We start from the raw sequence: 19430 nt of genomic DNA on the forward strand, positions 1-19430 counted from the left end.
CTGTACAATATGATTTACCCAACTAAGAACAACCAACAGCCCTTCCTCTGTACCTACACCGAAAGAAAGGTCAGAGCTTGGCCAAGCTGATCACTGTTCCCCATGCCCTGACTCAGATATTGCATTTATCATGTGCACACACAAGGAGAATATTTAATATATAGCACAATATGGTACGAACCAGACTTCCTAGAAGCCTTCCACTTACTCTTGTGCTGGTTACATTTTTTCTAATCTATTATGTAACCAATGAGTAATCGGTATATTTTACACTTCTCCTAATTCCTCTGTTCAAAGAAGGAAATGGCAGAAAAGCTGGCATGAGTAGTATTTATTTCACAATATGCCATAATATGCCATTATGTAATATATATTATTAAATATATCATAATGATATACTCGATCCATAGTAATGATACCTAATTTTATATACTGCATATATGCATGCATAATAGATGTATACAATAAAAACATCATATTTTTATATAAATTATAAATTTTGTTTATATCAGTATCCACTGGTATCCACTTCTACTTTCTAAGATAATTACATAGCAATTTTGTAATACTTGAAAGGTTTTCAGTAAACCCAAGTTAAAACATATGGAGTTAACAGCTGAGTTTATGTGACATAGCGTGATCCATCAGCACAGAAACCAGTAGGTGGGACTGGGACGTTTCGTAGTCACTATTTTATCTACCAATTGATTGTAAGTTTTGTAGTCTTAGTCAATAAATTCACTGAACTGAGTCAGAACAGTCTTATGACATTTATTCATAGTAGTATGAACTTGCAGATGAATATATTCAACTCAGAAGAACATCAACAATGTGTTAGATAAGGCACTGTGAAAGTCTGCTTCATAACATAATATAACTCTAACAAACCTTCCCCTAATTAGAAAGTTAAAAACTTCATCACTTTTCTTAGTCAAGATAAATCTTTAACATCCTGTGCTAATTTTTTTCATGGGTCAGCTTTACCACTTGTGTTTCAGTAACTAGGTGAGAGAAAAAAAATCAGTAGTCTGGAAGCCAAACTAGAGGATTTTTATTCTTAGTCTTTCCCTTCTGTAGTCTGGAAAACTGCAAATTATAAAGCTGGCTCTGATGAGAAATAAAATATAAATGACATGTTCACAATTACCGAAGGGAAGAAAATTTCCCTGAAAAGTCATGAAGGGGAGCACAGGTGGGCTTTGGAAAGTCCATTGACTGGGAACTATAGAGGCTAATTTTGGCTGGATGTGACCCAAAAAAAGCAGCTGCTAAGTGTGACATGAAGACATTCCAACAGCAATACTGCCACTGGAAATGTCAAAAGGAGGTCTTACCAAGGCAGAACCAATATCCTTTAGATTCTTAAAAATATACACCAAAATGCAGCCTTTTGTGCTTAAAATTGTACATATGACTACTGAAATAGTAAGGCCTCTGTTCATTAAATAAATATGGCTCATTCATGCAGATTTTCATACTGTAGCCTAGTATGAAAGATTTTATATAGCCATTTTACTATAATATCGCTATGTACATATAATTTGAGCATTCTTAGTGCATGTAGAGGAGAACCGTGTTGCTTCCTGGCCTGGACTAGTTGGGTGCTCAAAGACACGTCAAGTGTCACTAGAAAGCTGGTTTTACCCAATTTCATTTTATGGGCTCCAGTTTAATCCATGGCTTTCAGAGCAGATGTTATTGATTAGTTACCAAAGGATTTAAAAAAATACAAAAATATTTGCTGAATGCTATTAATTTACAAAGAAGCTCCATTCTCAGACAAAAGGCTTTCAGATAGGACAAAACATTACAGAGGTTCTAAAAAAGGGGGAAAATATGTGAAGCTTTTTTGAATATTAGAAAATCAACCTCTTTAGGACTAACTGGCAAGTTAAAATCCTGGTATTAGTTGCTCTTGTACATTTGCTAAGAGTAAGCATATCCCCTTTCTGTCTCCATTTTTCTAGGCTGAAAAAACTCATCACTTTTAATCACTTCTGATAAGAGAGGTGCTTTCTTAGACCGATCCTAGTCTGAGTTTATCCTTTCTGAGCCTGGATGCCAAGAATTACATTGCACTGGTTTAGGTGGTGTCTCACCAGTGCCTCGTTCAAGCCCTTCAGTACTGCCCTCTCTCTCCTGGAAGAGCTGCTGGGTGTCTTTTCGGAGGACTGCATTTCCTTTTTTCACAATTTTTATGTGAGTTATTTTATTTAACAAGAGGTTCCTTGCTGTCCTGCATTCTGTGACTACACCCAGCTCTTTCTCCTGCTCTGCCTTCTCCAGCTGAACTGCTAGCTTAAGGCAGAAATTCCCATTAGTCTTCATGTAATACCATTACATTGTAGCCCATTTCTGCTACTCCATCCCTGAAGTCAGGCTTACCGTCCTGTTCAATACTGTGATTTTCCTTGGTCTTAACAATGAGTCCTAACCTTCTGGCATTAACTAATTTCACTAGCATACCCCTACCTTTTCTGCCAAAGTTTGCTGAAGGTTTGCTGAAGTTTTGATAAAGTTTTAAAGTTGTTAAAAAAAACCTCCCAGTAAAAATAAAATTTAAAAGTGTGAGTCCCAGCTAAGGAAATGGCTACTCTGAGGGCTGTCATGCTACAGTTTAGCAGATGGTGCTTTGAGTGCTTGTCCTAGAAAATACAACAAAAATGCATTTTCTTTTGTACGGTGCTTTTCCTGAAAAAAGTACATTTTCTAAAAAATTCTTCAATCATTGGGCTGTCTGTTTTACAAGAACCATGGCTGTCATACTTAGCCCATGATGTCTTCCTAGGTTGTGCCAAGAAAAGATTTGCAGCTCTCCCAAAGCTGATGCAAAGTGGCTCATGCCCTCCTTGCTCAGTGATACCACTCCTTGGAGTAAACTGGCCATGTCCATACATTAAATTCAAGTTTCTTGACTGAGTTTCATGTAGAAATCCCTATTTCTGGAACACAATTACTTCGTTTCTTCTCTGTATGAGTTTTTCTGAGATGATTGATGAGAAACAACGAGAAGAGAAAGTCATCTTCTAGCAGAGCATGACACCGGCTGTGGGATTAGAGTTTGTGACATGAAGGCATTTCAGAGTGCTAGACCTCCTCAGATAGTTTCATAAGCAATTTTAGCATTTTGAATTGGCCTATGTCCTGTCAGCTATGTCTGGATTTTTCTTTTGAAGGGAATTAATTGACCTACCTCATACACATGTCTGGGAGCAAACTCATACACATTATCATCAGGCAGCAGAGCACAGCCTTGAAATAAAACAGAGAGCTTGCCAAACTGACATATCATCAGGACTGTTTCTCTGCAAATAAGCAAATGGGCCTGTTATCGCATGTACAACTGGACAGATTTCATGGGGCCCACAAGTCCAAGCGTTTACACACACAGATGAGAGGACTGGCAAGGGTTAGCAACTGACCCTTATTTCATTCCTTGGATATTGCATTTTTCTTTCCCAAGAAATGCGCTGTTACTACCCCACTGCCAGGTGTTGGGCAAGTCCCACGCAGTAGGCAGAAAAAGAAGTAGGTAGTCTTGTGAAATGTCATTTCTGAGTCTTATTATTACATTTTCCACTGGTGTCATCTGCAGTGAGGGCCCTGTTGTGTTCGAGACTGTAGAAGCATTCAATAGGAATCAGTGCAAAACCCGAAGAGCTAACAAAAGGCAGGAAAAATAGAGATGAAGTAATTTTCCTAGCAGCAAACATCTGGTCTGTGGTCAGCCAAAAAAAGAACCCCAGTCTTCTGACTCCCACAGCAAGGCTTATTCTAGCTGACTCTGCTTGCTCACTCCAGAGTTATCCCCTCTGAGAGAAATCCCCCAGGGACTGGGTAGGAACCAGCCCAGGGCAATTTCATGCAAAAGAACAGGTTGACACCCTGCAGGACCTCTATCATAGAATAGAAAGTCTATGCAGAGCTTCAAAGCCCTTGTAGAAGGGATATATGGCTTCATTCTTCCATGGACAAATAAGGAATGGGATAGGGAATAGGACAGCTTCAGCTTTTCAGTCCTAGAAAAGTGATGGAAATGAGTAAATTTGATATGAATATCTTGGTACAAGCTCTTGAGGATGTTTATAATTCCTAAAATCAATAGCTGCTTTCTAATATTCAGTGCACAACTAGCAGGGCTGATCCCTAGAAAAATTGCGTCATGTTCATTTTCCAAATTTCAAAAACCCCAGAAATGAAAATAAGACCCTACAGAACACACTGCCCAGTGCTGGAGTCCTTGACACAGGGCTTTCCAGTATGACATTTGAATTCAAAAGATAGCAGTGAGAGCCCTTCAAAGAACTCTGCCACCTTTTTTCATTTATATTCTGGCAGATCGGTTGCTGGTTTTACTGACTCATTTGTCTGACATGCAAATAAGTCGTAAGAGTGTCATGTTAGTATAAATAGCTATTAGGGTTCATCTGACAAATGAGACCTGCCTAATGACGTTTCATTTCCTGAAATGTAACAATGTGTAATGCTTTATACGTTACACATTTCAGGACCAATTTGTAAATGGTTTACTTCTGGGCTGCTGGAAGAAGTTACCCCTTATCCTCTTAACCGTGTCTATTTGTCAGGGGCTCTTCTCTACAAGTTTCCAAGCCCTCAGACCTGCCAACGACATCCCTGAACTCTGAATTGGTTTGGTCAGAACAACCAAAAGTGGAAGACAAAAACATCCCCTTATGTCTGCGAAAGATGTTCTGTTTGAGGCTGCTCAAACCACAACACTACCAAGTTCATCATCTCTTTGGCTTTGCTGGCAAGGAACTATTTGTTTAAGCAATTTCCAACCTACATCAGTTGAAATGAATCATATTTGTCAAGACCTGCTGCTTGGGTTAGCCCAGTTTGCAGGGACTGAAGTGGTTTAGAGAATGCAAAGTGAGCATCTCTACCAGCAGGTTGGTGTCTTCTTACACCAGCATCACTTTCTGCAAAACGATGGCTTTTAACACCCTAACTAGTAGCTGGTTGCCCACCCTGTTAAGTTCTGACTTAAAATAGATGAGCACCTCTACCAGTCACTGTGGTGGGTACGAAAGAAGTAGCTTGGAGTGAGCTGGGCTAGAACAACCTGGTTGGATCCAACAGAGGATGTCTCGTTATAATCTCAAAATCTTTGTGCACTTACATATGGATCCATATTTACATACAGGTCATCAGAAATTTGACAACCACCCAAAATAGGTCAGTTCTTCAGACCGAATTCTCCTCTTTGCCCATATAAGAGTGTATAGCCCAGAGAGCAGGCAGCGCAAACACGCTCATGCTGGCTCAGTGATGTGCCCTTGTCATAACAGAAGAAACTCCCACAGGTTTCGAGGCCGTATTTGGCTGTAAAAATAATAATAAGGACACAACAGCCAACAGTGATGGATATATTTACTAGGAGTGGGATTGTAATTATTCACTAAGACCATAAAATAGCCATCAGAAGTGAACAAATCACTCACTTGTGCAAAACTTGGAAAATTGATCTAGAGGTGAAAATGTCCTTACATCTTTGCTAGAGCTCTTGTTCAGTTTTAAGTCCCTGTGGTAGAAGAAGGACTGAAGCATGTCAGAAAATCTGCAACGCTATAATGACTTCACTCGCATCGTTTGTTTGTGTTTACTTCTACTGCCAATGTCTAATCCATTTTTCCTCAGGGTAAAGGGTGGGAAACTTTCCAGGCATCAAATAAATAAAACAAACTTTTTGGGAAACTTCCCAGGCATCAAATAAATAAAACAAACTGCATTCTTCCTGAAATTAGGAACTTCTTTTATCATGTTCCCTCCTATTCGTCTCCTTTCTGATGTACACGGTCCAAGAGGATATGAGAGAATATTAGACTAAAGCTCTGTGATCTGCACTGGACGCCAGTCAGCTGCTGGGAGGAACCCAAGGTTTTAGATCCAGCCTATAAAGTCCTGAATGGTTTTGGACCTGACAAACATGGGGAGGGCACTTCTCTCCATGGACCATGCCATCACATTCGAAGATGTGAAGATCCGTCAAGATGAGTAACAGCAAAGAGTCATTTATTTTGGAAATATTTCTCCCTACTTCTGTAACCTTCCGGGCATGCTGTGAAGCCTGCTTTCCCCTCTCTGTGTTAAATCAGCTGAGGAGAGTGTGGACTGAGGTTTTTCTATATACCAGCTGTCCTTTATCCTTGCTATCATGTTTCCATTTATCAAGCAAATGCCCAAAGTATTAAATAGATACCTGTAGATACATTTTAAAAATTAACTAAGTAATTTAGAAAAATATTTTAAGTCTTATCTCAATAGCTTTTCCATGCCTTTAATAATTCTTGAGTCCTTGTTTGAACCTGTTTTAGAACCCTTCTTAAGATGTGGTAACCGTAGTATGTATACCAGTATGTATACCTCCAAAGGAGGCTGTTACACTGGCCTATATGTGTGTATCTGTACATATAAGTATATATATTTCACATTCTCCATCCCCCTCCATAAGCACTCTAACAACTTCTTTGTTTGTTTGTTTGTTTTTTACTACAGCTGCAGTTTGACAGAGGTTTTCTTTGTGGTGTCCATAGCGATGTCCTCATATCTTTGCTGGGCTGACAGAGGTAAATCAGAACCCCGTAAGAATTTTTCAAGCAGACTGCATATTCCTCCTGCACATATTATCATTAAACTCCATTTTTCATCATTTTGCCTGTTGATCTAAATCCCTCTGAAAATCTTCGTATTCTACTTTGGCTTGTCCAACCTGAATAACTTTGTCTCATTTGCACACTTTGCACTCAACTGTTTATTTCCTTTTCCAGAGCTGCATTAACTAACAGCGAAACCAGCACAGCCTTTTTAGGCATTATACTTTTCCTGTTTTCCCCAGTGTCAGAAATATCCAGCTCAGTGAACCAAGTAATATTCATTCTGCTGCTTGCCCAGCCGTGGGTAAAATATTCCCAGAGAAGAAAGCATCAAATTCCAGCTCTGAAGAACTATTCTCTCTGGTGAAGCTCTCCAGTGAAGGTCAGCTGTGGTGACTGCGCAGCAATGGCATGCTGATGTGCCCCCACAATATCCTTCCTGACAAATAGTTTAGAGACTTCCATATTAAGGACAGGTTTACTGGAGGAACGGAGTACGGAATGTTGGAAGGGATGAAAAACCTTCCTTTCCCTCCCATCAGTATGATGATGTGTACATTCTCACATCGTCACGGTGTGATGTGTACAATTCTATCGCTGTATCCAATTTTGATATTGGAGATATTCAGGGATAGGTCCACAACTGGTCTATTAACAGTTAAAAAAAGAGACAGTTCCTTCTCCTACCCATCAGTACTCCTTACTTTCATAACACCGAGGCTGTATAAAAAGAATTTGCACAACAACTTTGCCATGCACCTCTTAGAGAGGGATACAGTTTTCCTGGCTCTTCAGCCTGCGTGACATCTCAGCAACTGGCTTAAGAAAAAAAATGTTTAGGGTTGAGATCACTGTCTTACATTTTGAGAGATTTCTGGGTAATTATTTGATGACTAAAAATGCATACAAATAAATTTTCAAACAATTTTTTCAGCTGGGGGGGGAGAAGATTACTGGAACTAGTTGCATTTGTTTGAAGTTGTTTAAACATCACCTTTCATTAATAGTTGCAATTTTCCGTCCTTTGGAAACTGTATTTTATCATTAAAATATTAAAAATCCAAAATGCTTGCTTAAATAACTGATAACTGTCACACAATCCCATAATACACTAAAGATTAGGAATCTGGAGACAGTATCTTGATAAAACAAAACTTTATCACCATTGAGCATTGACAGTACATTAGATATTACCCTCTAACACACGAGAACTTTGTAAAGCACCTCAAGGGAATGGAAGTATGTATTACACTAAGGCTGTGGCTGGTAAGCCTGATGAAGGAAAGACTCAAGAGAGAAGGGACTTCAGATCTACTCATGCTCCTTCTAGACAATTCCTGTATGGTCCCAGCTTCAGTGATGTGGGACTTTTATGTCAACCCTCAGCTCCTTCATTTTGCTTTGTTTTGTTTTTTTTTTAAATTGAATTTTCTGTTCTGAATTTGGTGTCTTTGTCAAATACGAAGCCTGTCTACCTGTACCTGAGGCATGCTGTGAAGACTTTCATATTGGAGAAGACTGGGCAGTTGGGATGTAGGTGCTTGGCCCAGTGCAGTGCCACATAGCTAAACCTGTGCGAGACTGGAATGAGCCTGAGTTAGCTGGAGTTTGGGAAGCCCTCATTGGCCATGGCAGAGCGGCATGGTGACAGAGCTCTGCTGCTTCTGGCACACAGCTAGCACCTACATGGAAATATGTCCTCAAAATCTTAAATTTCACTGACAGGCATCAGGACTTCTGGAGTATTCACGAAGGTTGACTTTAGCCTCCTGAAACTATGATCAACAGCGGGAAGTCATTTCCACCACGGGGCACTTCTATGGTTCTGCTTTGAACTGGCCTCTGTGGGTGCAATGATGCATCTTGGAGAGGCTGTGGCAAGCCACTACCTCTTGCAACACTCCCTGTAATGCAAGACAAAGCCCAGCCTCATGCCACGTGGAGCCACCTGAGCTACCTCAAACAATACAATTCAGCATATCGAGTGACGGTATCGGCTCCCTGGTGAGCTTTCTCAGCAAGCTCGCTACCGCTTTTGCATTACCGTATCTAAGTACATCTAAAGCCGTACCTATTTGAACATGCCTGTTGTCAATTTAGACATGCGTAAATGCCTGAGACAGATACAAGGTTTCCATGAGAAGCTCAGCGACATAATTCAAAAAGAGAGGAGGAAATTACTTCAGATCCGTGAAATACGTGATCTGAGACTGATAAATGTTTGTGTCCCTGCAATGTGAGCTGTACAAAATTCTGTCTGTGGAAGAAGTGGTATATTTAGTTATATGTCACGGTTTTGAATTGTGGCCCATGTTTTCCAGTTAATAGTCTTAGTCAAGGAGGAAGATTTGCGTGACAGCTGTCATTCATACTTCTCAAGAAGGGTTATGCTGTTGTCCTTACCCAGTGGAGCCACCGGCGAGCCATCCCATGGTGCAGCCAGCGAAAGAACAGTCCAGAACAGCCCTTTTCAGTTCTTCTGCAGTTGCTAAGCGAGCACTCAGGTCAACACAAGCTTTCTCAGCTTCAGCTAAATCCAGACCCTGAGAGTTGTTCTTGGACTCAAGTGCAAACACTTTCCCTGCAGCACCAAGAAAGGACATGTCACTCATCATGGTATTGCACTCAATACATATTCAACAAAAATATTGCAAATTATTAGCAAATAAAGTCTCCTTGCTTTTACTAAGTTCATTATAATGAGCAACCTACTTCTTGGAATATGAAATTTTATCAACACTGTAAATACCTTTGTCTTAGTTTTTTTTTTGTTCGTCAACAGAAAAGCAAGTATGGCTAAGTCCCTATTCATTCCCAGCCCATATGAAAAGCCTGTCTTGCCTCTATCAGTCTGGGCTTAAGATCTGGAGAGAGGAAGCACGACACTCGCTCATATGTACATACGTAGTCAGAGTCAGAACATCTCCTGTAGGCCATAACGCTGGAATTCATTACCAAGCATATTACAGTTACGTTTATAAGAACTGTGTCTATCAAGTAAGCACAAATCTAAAAGCCAGTATTGCAACTCACTCTTCCACATCAGAAATAATTTTATACTTATTCTCTAAAATCAAAACAATGTAATTCTATGGCAACTTGTGCTAAACGCTGCTGCAAAGCCACTTTGTTTTCATATCTTTCTGGAAAGACAGAAGGAATTTTTTTCTTAATGAAAGGCTTTTTTGAATGAGCATAAGAACATATTTAGCATAACAATTTCTTGTGTTATTTTTATTTTCAGTTTGGTTTATTTTACTTTAATTTATCTAACACTGTGAAAGCTGTAAGGGTGAAAGTTTAAGGTTTTGGCAACTGGGAACAGGGCATTTGGGGTTTTGGCAATAAAGCTTAAGAAGTTACTGGGTTAAGGAATAAACACATTAGCTAGATGTCTCCAGAAAAAGAAATAAACAATGAGACAGTTTACAGTGCTGACATGTAAACTGCCACTAGTATCATCTTTCTGAAGATAACATCCCTCAAAATACCTTCTAAATTTCAAAGGTACGGATTAAAGTTGCTTGCAGGTGCAGAAAGACAACTTTCAAGCACTGTTCATTCACTAAATGCCTAGAAACACTTATTATGTATTATATCAGGGCATACCTTCCAGCACATACTGAGTGTTCACTATGTAGCTAGCTTTACACACATAGGATATATTGACCAATGTCAAGACTCCTTCAAATTAATTCAGTCTAATTCTGTACCAAGTGACACCCCCACTGCATATTATTTCAACAAATTGAAATTTCAACAAATCTAAATCTAATCCTAAATATAGGAGATTGATACAGGGTAGGTCTGTCCCTGACAGCTTTCTCTTCTCACCTGCGCACAGTTTAAACCCACTGCAAGAATCACAGTCCGTACGACAACAAAAAAGCAAAGCTTCTTTCAAGTAAAGATGTCGTTTGTGTTTACATTAGCTAACAAGCACAGATGGGGCCTGATGAAGATTCCTACTTTGGTGGCAATTCTACATGCGCACAGTACGAAGTCTTCCTGACTGGGGCAGACAGCAGATTAAATCAGCAGGACAAACAGTGATGAGAAGGAACAAGAATTGAGAGTACCCAGAGTGATTTTCTCACGCAGTCAGCAGTCGTTGATCAAGGAATGCAACCAAGAAACACAAATCAGTGTCCTAACCACTAGACTACATTGTCTCTTGCTTCTCAACTATAATCAATATCATGAATTGTAACTAGAGCAGTGAAAACAAGCAAGCCTCTACAGTCCTGAGTACCAAAACCTCAGGATTCTTTGCAAAATGTCCCAAATAATGTACATGACTGTAACACAGGGTATTGTTTCCAAAGCCATGAATTGACAAAGCAAAGGATGCGTGGGGTAGGGAGAGAGATAATAAAAGCAGAAGGATGATGGTTTTAAACAACAATTCCTAAGTTGCAGAACAACTTTCATTAGCTAAGGTAAGCAGGGATTAAATGTAATGCTTTAGTGAGGCTTTGTCCCAACTTAAAACTTGTCCATGTTCTACATTTCAAAATTTGGCTGTCAGGATTGAGATGCATCACCAAAGACATATAGAGCAAGTTTGTGCAGCGTATGACTTAAATCACAAATGTTAGTCTGACATGGCAGTAAGCCCTATTTTCCAGTCATTTGTATTTTAGTTAGAAGACTTAAAGAAAGGAAAACCATTAAGGATTGAGTTCCATCTACCTATAATTAGAAGAAATTAAGTTCATAATTTAGACTTTTTACCAGTAGATGGCAATTACATTTTTAGAGGAATTTAGCTAGCCAAGACTGAGGCTGAGACAGCTTTCCTTAACTACTGTTACATGTTTGCTAGTACTTAAGATAAATCAACTTTTTACTAGAAACTATGAAGATGCCAGTTGAAAACACTCTTGTCCTTCGAAAAGGTATCTAGGACATCCAAACTGTGTAGACAAATAGGGTTTAGGGTAAGCTAGGAAGGACATACTGGTTGAGAAAATTACAGTGAACTGCTTTATAGGAAATTTTGGTTAGCCAGAAGTGGATAAAGGCTTACCCGCTTACCAGACCAACCTGGGAATCTTCCCCAAAGCTTTAGAAGCTCTGTGGCTATCTGCCCAGGTTTTAAGATGTGACCTCTATTTTGCTTAATTTCTTACTTAGAAAATATAATAGCAAGTAAGGTTCACTTATCTGACACTTGACCAATGGAACAGATGGATCCCCAGTATACTGAGCTCTGTCACATTACTGAGGGGCATTTACAGGAAAAAAATACAGGAGACATGCTAGCATGATAATAGGAAAAATACAAAAGCTCATCAAAACAGGAAATCCTCTGATAATAAATAGGACCACAACACCAAAATTGAGTTCTACACCTTACGGTGGTATGGCTAACATATTAAATTATGGAATTTTTCTCACTTTTAATCACAAAAGTCATATCATTTTCAAGCTTGGGGTCGAAGGGTCCTGGTTAAGTATTTGTAAAAATTTTATCACTGCTAGTTGTAATATAAAGTTTAAAAAGAAAAACGTTTATCTCACATACTGGATGATATCACAGTCAATTTTGGTACCAGGATTATGAAAAACTCAAACGGTATCCCCTCTCTCTCTAGCACATTATGACAGTGTGGAGTAGATGAAATACATTTTCTCTCTGAGATAGTATCAAGAGATGTGTTGGCATTCTGTTTTAAATGTGCAGTTTTATATGAGACTGTGCTCTGTTTCCATAAGGCACAGGATGGAAGGATTACGTCTTTGTGTTTATCTGTGTGAAGAACGTAGTATGCCTTTGGCTGTGGTACCTTTGAGCAGCCACCATGTTTGAGCTCCTTCTCAACCCTCTCTCTTCATTTCTGCCCCATAACATTTGCTTCCCATAATGCTATGATGAGACAGGTGATGTGGAAATTCATTCCCAAAACTCTACATACTTTTCTGAAGCCTTTTCAAATAAAGCCAGTCCCTTTGGTTTCAAGATCAAGCTGCAAATCCATGGAAAGTAGTCTTTGTCCAGGAGGTGTAATGCACACCTTGAATTTATTGGGTTCATAATGAAAATGTCTTTGTCACAGTAAGTTTCTTCAGGTTCTCCTTTGAAACCAGGAAAAAAGTTTTAATGTAATTGGTAAGACACAAATGATAAGACATAATTCTTGCTACTGTTAAGTAACAGCTGGACTCATACCTCTCAAGAAAAATCTGCAATTGAAACCAAAGAGACTCTTTCTTTAATAACTAACCTACATTATATCAGTAGCCTCTACCATCATCTGATCACTATTATTGCAGAACGTTGATTATATTTTGATACATTGACAAAAGAATAATTTTTATTATTGATTGGCACTAAAACTTTGTCAACAAGCAATAGCTGAATAGTTTTCTCTTAAGAGTTTCCCAATATAGCCTGATTAAAAACATACTCATAGAAGCACAGATCTCAAGGCTTCCAGGATTCATTTTTATCACCTTGTTTAATTCCTGTGTAACTAGACTGTAGATTTCCCCCAGTAATTCCACCATCGAGTCCAAAAATTCATGGCTGAACTAGAGCATGTCTTTTCAAAAGGCAACCAGTCATGATTCAATGACTCCAAGTAATGGAGAATTTACAGCACACTTTATAGTAAACTGTTCCAATGGCTCATTACTCTCACTCCACCTTATTTCCACTTTAAAATTTTGCTAAAGTCAGCTTCTAACAACTGCACCTTATTATGCTTTCACGACTGAACAGACATCTATGATCAGATATATGGAAGCACAAAAAAGGGACTCTTCAAAACTAAAACCAGCCCAAAACCTGTTTCTTTGTACTTTTAGGAATCTCAGTGGAATTAGCAGAATTTTCTGGGTTACCAAGAAGACAGTTTGGCTAATTTATTCTAATACAGTCACAGATACAACACAAAGTTCTTCTGAGGTGTACAGACACGGTGCAAAGCCCATTGAAATGGGTGCGAAGTTCTCCATGTCTTCAGCAGGTTTTGCATCATGCTTGAAGAAGAAAGATTAAACTGCATAGCCAAAGATACTTTAAAATAAAAATGTCTCTCACAAATAATGTAATCTGAAATCACTTTAAAATGCATACCCAGTGTGCTGATCTCGTGACATGATACTTACTAGTTCAAAGGATAAAACCTAATTAGTTCCAACAATATAAAAGTGCTGAAAGATGTGCAAATTTGGAGCCCGATTTATTTTTACTTAAATGTTAAAAACTTCAAATTGAGGTAAAAGAGAGCGGGGGAAGGGAAGGCCACTTCTGTACTTCAAGAGCAATTTAATTTCCATTTCCACGGCTGTGTGTAACAATGGCCATGATTGTAATAGTAAGGGTGAAGGATTTAGTAAAACTGTACAATTACAGACAGAGATTTGGATAATTACCAGTTCTGCTTAGTGTTCATGAATGTAGAGTTTATTTGCGTGAGAAACTAAAGTGAATGATGTCTTATTTAATTCAAATTGCTTAAAATATTACATCATCAGAAAAATAGCAAAAATGGAAGGTCACCTCTGAGTTCCTCCTCAGCTAAATTCAGTTGGAGCTTAAATTTTAATTTTACTACAGGTTTTAGGATAGTTGGAATTGTTTATGTATTTATTTCTGCAACATACAAACATATGTGCTGTTTTGCAAGTGGGAGCCTGAAATGCTTAGACACCTGCTACTCAAATGCTAGTGTCTAGAGAGAACAGAAAAGAAAACACATATTTTTTTTACCTCTTCTTTATAAAACGGGTGCAAAGCAAACCAAAGGAAAGAGTATAGTAGGTTTTATTCCTACCTTCGACATCAGACATATCTGGTTCTAGGTCAGAAGTATGCAGCTCAGATCCTGCAGAAAAGACATGGACCTCTTGGAGCGCATCCAGAGGAGGGCCACAAAGATGATCAGAGGGCTGGAGCACCTCTCCTGTGAGGAGAGGCTGAGAGAGTTGGGGTTGTTCAGTCTGGAGAAGAGAAGGCTCTGGGGAGACCTTAATGTGGCCTTCCAGTACCTAAGGGGGGTCTACAGGAGAGATGGGGAAGGACTTTTTACAAGGGCATGTTGCAATAGGACAGGGGGTAATGGCTTCAAACTGGAAGAAGGTAGATTTAGATTAGATATAAGGAAGAAATTTTTCACTCTGAGGGTGGTGAGGCACTGGAAGAGGTTGCCCAGAGAAGTTGTGGAAGCTCCATCCCTGGAGGTGTTCAAGGCCAGGCTGGATGGGGCTTTGAACAACCTGGTCTATGGGACACGTCTCTGTCTATGGCAGGCGGGGTGGAACTAGATGGTCTTTAAGGTCCCTTTCAATCTAAACCATTCTATGATTCTGTGATCCTCACCTAATTGTGCCTAGCTTTCTGGATTTGGGATCCTTCCATTTGGAATCTCTGCAGTCACTACGGATGGTCACTACCAGACGACTGGCTTAACCAATAGGTCTTCCATGTAATCCAAATTTAGTCAACAGAACAATTAGCAAAGTTTTGCAATCAGCACTTTTTTTCCCACTCAGGAGTGACTTAGTAAGGTAGACTGACTGCCATCCTTCTCTGCTGACACGCTCTGTCTCAGAGCGAGGAGTCTGCAGAAGATGATGGTTCATACACATGGATATTTCAGCTGCCATGAAGAGACAAAAGAGGGAGTCAAAAAAAAAGCAGCAGGGGGGACTCCTGTGCAGCATGCCTGAAGCCGCATCCTTGTTCTCCTACTCCAGGGTGAATGCAAAGAAATTCCCCAAAAGCTGCATTTGCACTGGTGCAACTGAGACCCGTCACCATAACCTCTAGTATTCTCCAGGAACCGCGTGAACAGCAGTGGCACACCATGGTAAGTCAGAGCAGGACTAAGCCCTTGAGGAGCCTTCTGTCTGTCCGACTACGACCTCGACAGCTATGAGCCAGCACATTTCAATCGTAAAAAAATCCAAACCTGCAAAGCCAAACAAAGCTATCTTTTATTTCAGCGTTTACCTTGGTCTTTCTGGAGTCTATCTGCACTACAGCAATATATGATATGGTAAATACTAGTCAAAAGAGATCAATTAAGCTTCGAAGGTTTACACCTTCAACAGACCTCGACACTCTCCGGTTTTATTGCCTGCTCTCTGTCCTTATTTGTGTGCGAGATAATAAAGTGAAAGTCTTCCTTAGGGAAATATATTGTAACCAGTTTCGGAGGTTTGCCCGTAACAGGGGCCAGTCTGAATTTCACAGGGTTTTTACAAGGTGGATTCAAAATCCCTTCAGCGGTTTGCAAAACAGTCAGTTACTTTTAGTTAAAAATAACAAATACACACATACATACGTGTCACCCAGAATGGTCCTTTGGCACTTAAGTGACATTTGCATGTATTAGAGAGTAGCACAATTGTATTTTTACCTACAACTTACACAAATGAGGAGGTGGTTTCCTGACTGGATCAGGCCAGAATCTGTTATAAAAGAAAGTATTAATCCTATTTCGTACTCTCAAATCTTCTTAAATATGTAAGCCTATGTGTAGTGGTAAATTTTAAAGTTCGCATAAAATGTTTGTTTTCTTCTGTATCAATGTATAATAAGCCAGATGGTTTATAGGACAAAGTTACAGTTGTTTGTTTGAATATTAGTATTGGGAGAACACACTGAAGAGCACGTTAATAGAGGACTTCCACATTTTCCACAATGATACGTAGAAGTTAAATAAAAATGGAAACTACAGTATTATAATAATGCTCTACAACTGTAGTGTAATTCAGATATTCTGTCCTTTAATGCTTAAAATTGCTTTACCATGTGTGAAGTAAATTTGACAAACTGTTGAATGACAATTAAAATCTGTCATGAACTCTGCCTTAAAATTATCTCCAACATTTTTTTCCCTTTCTCTTTTAGAGGATATCTGTGTAGGAACCAAGAAGATTCCATTAATTCTATAGAAATAATACAGATTGGGAGGTGATCTTGAAAAGACAAGGTAATTCTTCAGATGAAGCATTCTTAGCAAGGGAAATTAATTATTCCTGTCCTGTCCACTTTTCTTAAGTTCTGTGGAGAACACTTTTTCATGGGATTGCATTTTTTTTCTATCCTCATTTCAGAGGCATTTTGCTAGGGAAGGAGTATTTCCTAAAATCAGAATTACAGTTTTGCCTACTGCAACAAAGTAGTTGCCTGACACATTTATTTTCCTTTATTCTTAATGAAAAGTAATTTTCTTCAAATTTAGGAGACAGGGTTCTGTTGTATAAACGGTATTTTACACAAAGTGGTAGAAACATACAGGCAAGATTAATTTTCTCCCTTTCCTTTGCCATACTTTGTCATCAGCTGAAAAAAAAATTAGGTTAAAGAGGGAAAATACTCTGAGAACAAAAAGAAGAGGTTTTTATTGCCCTATAATGTTTAAGATCTGTTCCCTGGAATAATGCAGCAAACATCAATGGTAAAGGATTAGTATACCAAAAAAAAAAAATAATCCTGCGATCAGGCATAAATCTATCACAGCTGGGAAGGTGAAAAAATGTGGCCATTCAGCACTGGTCTCCCAGGAAAAGGCACAGTTGTTTCAAAAAAAAATCATGTTTTTTGCTAAGGCAAGTTGGTCATCATTAATACAGGCTTAATCATTAAAAGGGCAATAGGCTACTGGAAATTTTTAAGGTATGCAACTATACAGGATTATCATCAGCGAGCAAAAAGTCCCATTTCAGAGTAACCGCTTGCTTCAGCCAAATTCATGTCCTGATCACATCCCTCGGCAGTGAGGCGAAGATGAAACTCACGTGCAGAAAGGTGAGCGGTCATCTTCAGCGTGTGTGGTACCGAACAGAAGAGGTTATAAAAGCCTTTGACTTCTTGTCTTCCCTTCCTCAAGTACCTGCCTGTATACATTGACACTGGGGGGCATCTGAAGTGGGCAGATGGGCAAGTTCTTTGGAGAAAAGACACTTTTAATTATAAGGAGATCTGTCCTAAAATATAGCTGAGTCTTATTATTCGTGTTCTGGCATTGGTTTATTATTCTTATTTCCTCTGGAAAAGTTCACTATCCTGTCATTTTGTTGTAATAAAATAATCTTAGCCTTCTGGGATCTTATTTCCTTTCTCTGCTTAACCCCAGGATATTTGTAGTCTCAAAAACCTCTGAATCAGACGTTTCCTAACCCAAACTGGGGAGTGTATTTAAGTTTCTTATTAAAAAAAAAAAAAAAAAGAAACAGTTCTTTTTTTCTTTCAGTAACACATTTCAACATACAGCTCTCGTTCCAGCCATAGCAACCCAGCCCAAACTGAATGGGGGACTCACCATCAGCCTGAACAGAGATGATCTGAAGGATGAAGAAGACACATCCCACGCCCTGGAGAAAGGTGAGAGAGAACCTCTGAGAGCCTGAAGCCATTGCCCTGCTCGCAAAGCCCTCAGCCGCAGGAGGTTGGCTGCCCGAGAGGCTTTTTCTCTCTCCTCCTCTGCACTTTCGCAGCGGGGTCTGTGGTGATGATTTCAAGGAGCACTTTCCCCTCGGCAGGATCCTGCGTCTTGGGTTTGCACTGAAGGCGTGAGGGGTGGAAAAAGAAAGAGGGAGGGAGAGAGGAATCCTTGGCTTGGCTGGTGTGAAGGGGAGGGGAAGGTTGGGGGGGCAGTGCACGCAGAGAGCCGGTGTGAAAAGTCACATTACCCTGTCGGTAAATACCTAATGGATCACGGTGGCAGAAATGTAAAAGCCAGGAGGGAGAGAAGAGGGGAAGTGGGGGGGGATCGGGGGGAGAAAGGACAAGCGACGAGCAGAAGAAATCCCTGGCTGAGAGGAGAAGGGCAGCTAGATAGCTGGTGCTGGCATGCAGTGAGTTTGTGGGCTTAGCTGTGCATCTCCAGAGGGATGGGTTCAGACGCGGGGAGTGTTTTCTCTCTGCAACATCAAATCAGCCCGCGGCACACTGCCAAGGGTTGCAGGTCAGAGGCTGCTGCAGCATGAGGGATGGTCTTCAGGTAAGTGCCGAGGAAAGGTGACAAGCGGCATAGGACCCTGGTGGCCGAGCCTCCCTGAAGACTAGGATGGGTTAATCCTGCTCTTTCACATCCTGGGTTCGGGATGGGCATGAGGAACTGAAGGTCCAAGCTGGAGCCCGTCAGCTGGTCTCCGTCAGTGCTCTTGGTCCAGATGAATGGTGCTGGTCAGGTTTGAATGCTCTGAAAGCAGCTGCTGAAGGGAGTTTCCAGCTCCCACTAGCACTTACAGCACTGACATCTGTCCTTTATTCTTATTCGTCCTATATTTGTCCAACACAACTCAAAAGAATCCCCCACAATAAGAGGAAACATACTGGTGGTGATGCCAGGATTTATTTCACTAAATATATAAACGGAATAGTTTTGTGTTGCTGTTGGAACTGAGCAGGGCTCAGAAATGTTGTTTTCATATTCCCATCCTATTTTGCTTTTATTTCAGCTTCTTAAAATTTTTTCCCTTAGAAATTCAAAGCTGGGCAAAAAACACTCCCCCTGCTAGAAACTCTGAGCCACCAGGAACAGAAGTAAGGACCCGACCCTCCTCACTGCCAGAGGCCCCAGTGCCCTACATGGCAAGCTGCTGGCAGGCAGTTGTAGGCATCTTCTGATAATGATGAACCTGCCCAATGTTGGTTTCGTTCAGACCGAAACAACTCAAGCTCAGGAACTTCTATATATGATATCCAAGGAAGCAAGTAACACCATAATACTGGAAGCTTTAAAAATACCTATGTTTGATGAATTCAGGCAGATAATGCTCTCTTCCTGTTGATTTTTAAAGAATTGTGGTCTTCTTCCCCTTCTTTATACTCATGCTGAAAGCTTTCAGACAGGG

At 40.0% G+C, this 19430-nt stretch overlaps 1 protein-coding gene across 1 annotated transcript in view; it reads right to left on the bottom strand.

The window, feature by feature from the left end:
* SUSD5 (sushi domain containing 5) overlaps positions 1 to 18054 on the bottom strand; it is a 43008-nt gene extending 24954 nt beyond the window's left edge. The window contains exons 1-2 of the mRNA XM_009894993.1: positions 17894 to 18054; positions 9021 to 9198 (exon numbers count right to left, since the gene is read on the bottom strand). Coding sequence (XP_009893295.1) covers positions 9021 to 9198; positions 17894 to 17987 — 272 coding nt within the window. The 5' untranslated portion in view covers positions 17988 to 18054. The remainder of the gene's footprint in view (positions 1 to 9020; positions 9199 to 17893) is intronic.
* Positions 18055 to 19430: the final 1376 nt, after the last annotated feature.

The sequence above is a fragment of the Charadrius vociferus genome, unplaced genomic scaffold (assembly GCF_000708025.1).
Source record: "Charadrius vociferus isolate BGI_N301 unplaced genomic scaffold, ASM70802v2 scaffold51, whole genome shotgun sequence".
In the NCBI taxonomy this organism is placed as follows: Eukaryota; Metazoa; Chordata; class Aves; order Charadriiformes; family Charadriidae; genus Charadrius; species Charadrius vociferus.